This window comes from Dendrobates tinctorius, unplaced genomic scaffold, assembly GCF_039654945.1.
Source record: "Dendrobates tinctorius isolate UK_male_01 unplaced genomic scaffold, ASM3965494v1 ptg000236l, whole genome shotgun sequence".
Taxonomy (NCBI): domain Eukaryota; kingdom Metazoa; phylum Chordata; class Amphibia; order Anura; family Dendrobatidae; genus Dendrobates; species Dendrobates tinctorius.
In genome coordinates, this window is record NW_027361903.1 from 65336 (window position 1) to 75579 (window position 10244).

Genomic DNA, 10244 nt, shown 5'->3' on the forward strand with positions numbered 1-10244 from the left:
CAGGGGCAGGTCAACTATTACACAATGGTGATGGATAGGCTGAGCTTTGGTGTCCAGCCTGGAGGATGTGATATTGGTAACGTCATCTAAAAGCAGCTCAGCTGTTACACAATGGTGATGGATAGGCCGAGCTTTGGTGTCCAGCCTGGAGGATGTGATATTGGTAACCTCATCCAGGGGCAGCTCAGCTATTACACAATGGTGGTGCATACGCCGAGCTTTGGTGTCCAGCCTGGAGGATGTGATAATGGTAACGTCATCCCGTGGCAGCTCAGCTATTACACAATGGTGGTGCATAGGCTGAGCTTTGGTGTCCAGCCTGGAGGATGTGATAATGGTAATGTCATCCAGGGGCTGCTCAGCTATTACACAATGGTGGTGGATAGGCCGAGCTTTGGTGTCCAGCTTGGAGGATGTGATATTGGTAACCTCATCCAGGTGCAGGTCAGCTATTACACAATGGTGGTGGATAGGCTGAGCTTTGGTGTCCAGCCTGGAGGATGTGATATTGGTAACGTCATCCCGTGGCAGCTCAGCTATTACACAATGGTGGTGGATAGGCCGAGCTTTGGTGTCCAGCCTGGAGGATGTGATATTGGTAACCTCATCCAGGGGCAGCTCAGCTATTACACAATGGTGATGGATAGGCCGAGCTTTGGTGTCCAGCCTGGAGGATGTGATATTGGTAACCTCATCCCGTGGCAGCTCAGCTATTACACAATGGTGGTGGATAGGCCGAGCTTTGGTGTCCAGCCTGGAGGATGTGATAATGGTAACCTCATCCAGGGGCAGCTCAGCTATTACACAATGGTGATGGATAGGCCGAGTTTTGGTGTCCAGCCTGGAGGATGTGATATTGGTAACGTCATCCCGTGGCAGCTCAGCTATTACACAATGGTGGTGGATAGGCCGAGCTTTGGTGTCCAGCCTGGAGGATGTGATCATGGTAACTTCATCCGGTGGCCGCTCGGATGGCAGGAGTTTGTATGTTCTCCCCAAGTTTGTGTGGGTTTCCTCCAGGTTTTCTGGCTTCCTTCCTCAGACTGATAGGGAATTTAGATTGTGAGCCCCACTGGGGACAGCGATGATGATTCCTGTACAGCGCTGTGGAATTGATGGCGCTATATTAGTGAGTGAAATAAAGACTTGCCCAATGTTTCACCTGACTCTTACAATACTCATGGCGTCTTTAATAAAAGCTGTTGCCTTTTTTACACCAAAAATGACATGTTGTGCATTTTATTTTCTTGTGCCATGACATTTGGGTCATGTGCTAATAAATGAGGGTCTATTCCATATCCAGAAGTCATAGATCTGCTTCCTGAGGCTGCGGATACTGTTATATGTACTGTCGGCCAGAAAAGCCACCTCCAGATTGGCCCATCTCGCGGATGGGCAGGTTGGCCGTGATCTTGCATCCATCTCTCCCTTTCACTTTCTCATGGCCTGTTCTCTTCTCTTTCAGGTGAAGGTTTGGTTTCAGAACCGTAGGACTAAGCAGAAGAAGGACCAGGGGAAGGACTCCGAGCTGCGGTCAGTGGTGTCGGAGACGGCCGCCACCTGCAGTGTCCTCAGACTTTTAGAACAAGGCCGCCTCCTGTCGCCTCCTGGCTTGCCTGGACTAATACCTGCTTGTGATACTCGTGCTTTAAGGGCCCCAAGCAGTTCTGGTCCTGGGGCCCCCTCCCATCCGGATGTTACCAGCGCCCCTGCTCACCACTCCGGACTCCACAACTCTCCCACTGGACACAGCATCTTCAGCCTGCCAGTGCCATCTCTCCTGGGCACAGTCGCCAACCGGCTCACATCCAACCCCCTGACAATGGCAGGAAACCTGCAGGAACTGTCCGCCCGGTACCTCAGCTCCTCTGCTTTCGAGCCGTATTCTAGAAGCTCCTCCAAGGAGACGCTAGACAAGAAGTCTCTGGACTGACCTGCAGCTTGTGTGTGTATCTGTGTCTTGTGTGATAGGTGTACCTGTCCCCGAACCCGACTGCACCCCAAACCAGAGCGGCCGGGGAGGAGGGGCACCCCGTCAGAATGCAGGAGCCAGGCGTCCGATTCAGGGTCAGTGGGTCACTTAGGGAGTCAAAGTCTCCACTGACATCAAAGATGACTCCCCTCATTCTCGCACCAGCAGCCACCTGTCAGCACATCGGCGCCCGGCTCTGGGATTCCACTGCTCTGGACTCTCCTGATTCCCATAGTCACCTGCAGCTGCTGTCCGGGGTCCCACATCCCTGAAAGCAGCAGGGTACAGAAAGAGCACCAATGGAGTGCTGAGGGGCCCCAGGGGCCACAAACAAAGAGCAAGAGCATATGAATGGTGACAGGTAGAGTCCAACAACCCGGGCCGTGCTCCCAGAACCCCGGCACCTGGCGCCCCTGAGGGAAACAGTCAGGAGGTGATGGTGGCCCTTCTATTCCAAACATTATGGGGAGGGCTCCAAGTAGGAGATGTCTGGTGCCAGCGTGGAGGCATTCAGTCTGTCACCAACAACCGTCTACACCCACTGATCTGCAGAATGCAGACCGCTGCCCCTGTCATCTGCTGATCGGCCGGACATTGCAAGAGTGAGGAGCCAGCGTGTGACCCTGTACTGGCCGAGTCCTGTCCTACCTTCCAGTCACCTCCACAGCTGCTCCAGAGCTGCACTCACTATTCTGCTGTTACATCGTGTCTTATCCTCCAGTCACCTCCAGAGCTGCACTCACTATTCTGCTGTTACATCGTGTCTTATCCTCCAGTCACCTCCAGAGCTGCACTCACTATTCTGCTGTTACATCATGTCTTATCCTCCAGTCACCTCCAGAGCTGTGGTCACTATTCTGCTGTTAAGGGGAAGCAGAGCGCCCATTGTTCGTTGGAGCAGAGTATGAGCATGCAATTTGTCTAGCTGTAAATAATATCCAGAGGGAGACACTGTGGACACCGCTGTGCTCCCTAGAAGGGTGCAGTGCATCCACGATGCATGATTACCCGTCTGGGGAACCCGCGCCCCTCGAGCGCTCACCCGCTAATTAGAAATGCGAAGAGAAACTGGGAAAAAAGGAAAGCGCAGTCGGGTCTGATCCATCGATAAAGTGGTGTCAGGAAAAGAGGAGAATACCCTCAGCTGGACCAGTGGCTGGAATGGCAACACGTGACCGGCATAGAAGAGCCGCGGCACGGACCCCGGAGGAGCAAACGGCCACACAGAGGAAAAACCGAGGGATCACTGATCTGCTGCTGAAAGAAAATCTCCAGGGGAATGAAAACTTATTCACAAGGTTTCAGCCAGCGCGTTTCGAGGTCACGCAGGAGGACGAACCTGTGAGTCCTGATGGAGAGGTCCTGCGTGACCACGAAACGCGCTGGCTGCAACCTTGTGAATAAGTTTTCATTCCCCTGGAGATTTTCTTTCAGCAGCAGATCAGTGACCCCTCAGTTTTTACCTCTGTACCCAATAATTAGCACAAAGTGAATGCGTCCACAGAATGTCTCCTCTGCCACACAGTGCAAAGGGCAGAAAGAAAGGACACGGGGCGTTCCGATACCCCCTAACAGCAGAATAGTGAGTTCAGCTCTGGAGGTGACTGGAGGATAAGACATGATGTAACAGCAGAGTAGTAACAGCAGAAGAGTGACTGCAGCTCTGGAGGTGACTGGAGGATAAGACATGATGTAACAACAGAAGAGTGACTGCAGCTCTGGAGGTGACTGGAGGATAAGACAAGATGAAACAGCAGAATAGTGAGTGCAGCTCTGGAGGTGACTGGAGGATAAGACATGATGTAACAGCAGAAGAGTGATTGCAGCTCTGGAGCATAATACTAGGTCAGCTATTTCTGTTGGTTACACGCTGACTCAGTGAACTCCTCCTAATAAATTTGGTGCTTTTGGATTTTCCTGAAGTCAGAGAGTGAAATCCTCTCCTGGTTTCAGCGTTGTAAATTTTGTGCCGTTTCTCTTTTTTGCTCCATGTCTACCTTTCATGGGTGAGTTGTGTCTGTAAGTCCCTCCCATTAGAGGCGGGGCTACAGATAACTGCTGTGCAGGGGGTCCGCCTCTGAGGAGCCGCAACATTGCTCGCTACGTGATGTCGCATCCACAGCTCTTGTTATTTCTGGGGGAAGCAAAGTGCGGCGCTCGGATACTTTCACAACTTCGTCTCCAGTCGCCATGAAAGGTAGAGATGGGAGTAACATTTGTTGCTGGCCCCGCCCCTCCCAAGTAAACCACACCCACTTCTCCATTTTTTCTCCCCAAATTGTTGCATTCTGATGTGATGAATGTGGCCGCGGGGACAGCTGCACTCCTATGACATCCAAGCACAGCAGGAAATCACTAATGTAGCAATTGCTCAATGTTCCTCTACTAGGAGGAGAATATGTGGCGCACTGACCCCAGGGGCCCCGGAGCTGGACCCCTTACACTAGGTCTGGGTGTATGCCCCTCTCAGAGCCCCGGCATCAGAGACGCATCCTGTGCTCCTCCCCATCATCAGTGCCGCGCAGCGTTCAGTCTATTTGTGACCATGTTTGGATGATTATACCACCAGCGATTTGTCAGTTGTACTTGAATGTGTCGCAGGTTTCCAGCGCCTCCTGATTGGCCGATCCAGAGATCACGCCATGTGATTGGCCAATCAGGGGCTGCGCTCGACGCCTTGGACAAATTATAGTCATTTAATTGTAAATTATTTAATTAAGGGAAAGCAGGAAAAATTGGGGCGAGACTTCCTGCGAGGTGTTGTTCCGTGGCGTTTTGTGTTGATGTCGTGTGAGTGACTTGGCCAATATATACATATATATCTATATACACTGCTGAAAAAAATAAAGGCAAAGCTTAACAACAGAATATAACTCCAAGTAAACCAAACTTCTGTGAAATCAAACTGTGCACTTAGGAAGCAACACTGATTGACAATCAATTTCACATGCTGTTGTGCAAATGGAATAGACAACAGATGGAAATTACTGGTAATTATCAAGACACCCTCAATAAAGGAGTGGTTCTGCAGGTGGGGACCACAGACCACATCTCAGTACCAATGCTTTCTGGCTGATGTTTTGGTCACTATTGAATGTTGGTTGTGAATTCACACTCGTGGTAGCATGAGACGGACTCTACAACCCACACAAGTGGCTCAGGTAGTGCAGCTCATCCACGATGGCACATCAATGCGAGCTGAGGCAAAAAGGTTTGCTGTGTCTGTCAGTGTAGTGTCCAGAGGCTGGAGGCCTGAGGGCCCGACGTCCACAGATGGGGGTTGTGCTCACAGTCCAACACCGTGCAGGAAGCTTGGCATTTGCCACAGAACACCAGGATTGGCAAATTCGCCACTGGCGCCCTGTGCTCTTCACAGATGAGAGCAGGTTCACCCTGAGCACATGTGACAGATGTGACAGAGTCTGGAGACGCCGTGGAAAGTGATCTGCTGCCTGCAACATCCTTCAGCATGACCGGTTTGGCAGTGGATCAGTAATGGTGTGGGGTGGCATTTCTTTGGAGGGCCACACGTTGTTGGGCTGTGAGCACAACCCTCATCTGTGGACGTCGGGCACTCAGACCATCCTCATGGAGTCGGTTTTTAACCGTTTGTGCAGATACATGCACATTTGTGGCCTGCTGGAGGTCATTTTGCAGGGCTCTGGCAGTGCTCCTCCTGTTCCTCCTTGCACAAAGGCAGAGGTAGCGGTCCTGCTGCTGGGTTGTTGCCCTCCTACGGCCCCCTCCATGTCTCCTGGTGTACTGGCCTGTCTCCTGGTAGTGCCTCCAGCCTCTGGACACTACGCTGGCAGACACAGCAAACCTTCTTGCCACAGCTTGCATTGATGTGCCATCCTGGATGAGCTGCTCTACCTGAGCCACTTGTGTGAGTTGTAGAGTCCGTCTCATGCTACCACGAGTGTGAAAGCACAACCAACATTCAAAAGTGACCAAAACATCAGCCAGAAAGCATTGGTACTGAGATGTGGTCTGTGGTCCCCACCTGTAGAACCACTCCTCTATTGAGGGTGTCTTGATAATTGCCAATAATTTCCATCTGTTGTCTATTCCATTTACACAACAGCATGTGAAATTGATTGTCAGTCAGTGTTGCTTCCTAAGTGGACAGTTTGATTTCACAGAAGTTTCATTTACTTGGAGTTATATTCTGTTGATTAAGTGTTCCCTTCATTTTTTTGAGCAGTGTATATATAAGCCGTGTCAGTATATATAGCAGGCCATATGTGTGTATATATATATATATATATAGTATATACAGCTCTGCCGAAAATTAAGAGACCGCTGCAAAATGTTCAGTTTGTCTGATTTTCCTCTTTATATTTTTGAGTAAAATGTAAATTGCTCTTTTATTCTATAAACTTCTGACCACATGTCTCCGAATTTCCAAGCAATAAATTTTGGATTTATTTTCAGACAATGAGAAATGGTCAAAATAACAAAAAAATGCGGAGTGCTTGTAGAGCTCAAATAATGCTAAGACAACAAGTCCATAGTCATTTAGAAACAACAATACTAATGTTTTACCTCAGGAAGAGTTCAGAGATCAATACTGTGTGGAATCCCCATGACTGTTGATCCCAGCTTTCCTGCGTCTTGGCTGCTTTCAACCAGTCTCTCACACGGCTTTTGGGTGACCTTATGCCGCTCCTGGTACACACATGTCAGCAGTTCTTCTTTGTCTGATGGCTTGTGACTCTCCATCTTCCTCCTGATTACGCTCCAGAGGTTCTCACTGGGGTTCAGGTCTGGAGATTGGGCGGCCATGACAGGGGTTTGATGTGGTGGTCCTTCATCCACACATTGATGACCTAGCTGTGTGGCATGGCGCATTGTCCTCAGAGTTGGGGAACATTGCCTGAGCAGAAGGAATCAGCTGTTTTTCCAGGATAACCTTGTATGCGGCTTGATTCATACGTCCTTCACAAAGATTAACCTGCCCAATTCTAGCCTTGCTGAAGCCTCCCCAGATCATCACCGATCCTCCACCAGTGGGTGCAAGACACTGTGGCTTGTACGCCTCTCCAGGTCTCCGTCTAACCATTAGACGACCAGGTGTTGGGCAAAGCTGAAAATTAGACTCATCAGAGAAGATTACCTTACTCCAGTCCTCTATGGTCCAACCCTTATGGTCTTTGGTAAACTTCAGCCTGGCTCTCCTTTGCTTCTCATTGATGAAAGGCTTTTTTCTACCTTTACATGACTTGAGCCCTGCCTCTAGGAGCCTGTTACCAACTGTTCTTGCCGTGCACTTCACCCCAGCTGCCATTTGACATTCCTTTTGGAGGTCACTTGATGTCATCCTGCGTTTGCTGAGTGACATTCAAATAAGATGACGGTCATCCCTGTTAGTGGAGAGTTGTTTTCACCCTCTGCCAGTCTGTAGCTTTGTTGTCCCCAATGTCTGAAGCTTGATCTTGTTGTAATGGACTGCCATCTTAGAAATTTTAGGGATGGAGGCAACATGACGCTCACTGTATCCCTCCGCTAGTAAAGCCAGAACTGAGCCCTTCTTTCCTCACTCAAGACTTTTCTTTTGAACTCCTTTGCCATGGCTAAAAGTTATTTTTTGATTCCTATTACTTTTGGGATATTCCTAGCTCTTGTTTTGCCGTCCAGCTTGTCCTATTGCAGGAGGACTGTGAACACCACAGCAGGGATTTTATACTTTCCTTCCTTAGATAAGATTTGGTTCAGGTGATCACTAATCAGAAGCACATGAAGTAGAATGAGGTGGACTCTGGTTGGAATTCAGCTGACACTGGAATGGAGGAATTGCCGTCAGACACGGAGAGAAGCGGATTTTCATAAAACTGTGCAGTGCGCTCTTAATTTTTGCCAGAGCTGTATACATACATAGAAGCCGTGTCTGTATATATAGGAGGCTGTATATACTGTATATATACATAGAAGCTGTGTTTGTATATACAGCTCTGGCAAAAATTAAGAGACCACCACATCCAATCCCTGTCATGGCCGCCCGATCTCCAGACCTGAACCCCACTGAGAACCTCTGGAATGTAATCAGGAGGAAGATGGAGAGTCACAAGTCATCAGACACAGAAGAACTGCTTAGGGTACCGTTACACTTAGCGATGCACCAGCGACGCACCAGCGATCCCGACCAGCGATATGACGCGATCAGGATCACTGGTGCATCGCTAAGTGGTCGCTAGTGATCTGCTACACAGGCAGATCTCACCAGCGACATAGCAGCTGTCGGGGGTCGCTACTTACCTGTCAGACGAGGCGATCCTGACGTCCTCCCGCCTGCGTCCACGCGTCGCTCGTCGTCACAGCAGGAAGCCCCTCAGGAAGCGCCGGACGAGAAACGATCCAGGACCTTCTCGCGCGATCAGCGACAGACAGCGGGGGAGCCGGTCGGAGGTCAGTATCACACACAGCGATATCGCTATGTGTAACGGGGGCTTTACATGTGTGTACCAGGAGTGGCATAAGGTCACCCAAAAGCCGTGTGAGAGACTGGAGGAAAGCAGCCGAGACGCAGGAAAGCCGGGATTAACAATCATGGGGATTCCACAGAATATTGATCTCTGAACTCTTCCTGAGGTAAAACATTAGTATTGTTGTGTCTAAATGATGATGGACTTGTTTTCTTTGCATTATTTGAGGTCTACAAGCACTCGGCATTTTTTTGTTCTTTCGACAATTTCTCATTTCTGAAAATAAATTAAAAATTTGTTGCTTGGAAATTCGGAGACATGTGGTCAGTAGTTTATAGAATAAAAGAGCAATTTACATTTTACTGAAAAGTATAAAGAGAACAATCTGACAAAGTGAACATTGTGCAGCGGTCTCTTCATTTTTACCAGAGCAATAGGAGGCTCTATATACATACACATAGAAGCCTTGTCTGTATATATAGGAGGCCGTATATATATATATATGATGTGTCTGTATATATGGGAGGCCGTATATATATATGATGTGTCTGTATATATAGGAGGCCGTATATATATATATATATATATGATGTGTCTGTATATATGGGAGGCCGTATATATATATATGATGTGTCTGTATATATAGGAGGCCGTATATATATATATGATGTGTCTGTATATATAGGAGGCCGTATATATATATATATATATATATATATATATATGATGTGTCTGTATATATGGGAGGCCGTATATATATATATATGATGTGTCTGTATATATAGGAGGCCGTATATATATATATATATATGATGTGTCTGTATATATGGGAGGCCGTATATATATCTATATGTGTCTGTATATATGGGAGGCCGTATATATATATATATGATGTGTCTGTATATATGGGAGGCCGTATATATATATATATGATGTGTCTGTATATATGGGAGGCCGTATATATATATGATGTGTCTGTATATATAGGAGGCCGTATATATATATATATGATGTGTCTGTATATATGGGAGGCCGTATATATATATGATGTGTCTGTATATATAGGAGGCCGTATATATATATATATATGATGTGTCTGTATATATAGGAGGCCGTATATATATGATGTGTCTGTATATATGGGAGGCCGTATATACATATATATGATGTGTCTGTATATATAGGAGGCCATATATATATATATATATGATGTGTCTGTATATATAGGAGGCCGTATATATATATATGATGTGTCTGTATATATGGGAGGCCGTATATACATATATATGATGTGTCTGTATATATAGGAGGCCGTATATATATATATATGATGTGTCTGTATATATAGGAGGCCGTATATATATATATGATGTGTCTGTATATATGGGAGGCCGTATATACATATATATGATGTGTCTGTATATATAGGAGGCCGTATATATATATATATGATGTGTCTGTATATATGGGAGGCCGTATATACATATATATGATGTGTCTGTATATATGGGAGGCCGTATATATATATATGATGTGTCTGTATATATAGGAGGCCGTATATATATATATGATGTGTCTGTGTATATAGGAGGCCGTATATATATATATATATATGATGTGTCTGTGTATATGGGAGGCTGTATATATATGATGTGTCTGTATATATGGGAGGCCGTATATATATATATGATGTGTCTGTATATATGGGAGGCCGTATATACATATATATGATGTGTCTGTATATATAGGAGGCCGTATATATATGATGTGTCTGTATATATAGGAGGCCGTATATATATATATATATATGATGTGTCTGTGTATATGGGAGGCCGTATATATATATATAT

General features: G+C 46.9%; 1 protein-coding gene across 1 annotated transcript; it reads left to right on the forward strand.

Annotated features, from left to right (window-relative positions):
- The first annotated feature begins 994 nt into the window (after positions 1-994).
- LOC141060357 (ventral anterior homeobox 1b-like) lies at positions 995-3212 on the forward strand. Its single transcript, XM_073556561.1, has one exon. It carries the CDS (start codon positions 1442-1444, stop codon positions 1931-1933), a length of 492 nt encoding a protein of 163 aa, XP_073412662.1. The 5' UTR covers positions 995-1441; the 3' UTR covers positions 1934-3212.
- Positions 3213-10244: the final 7032 nt, after the last annotated feature.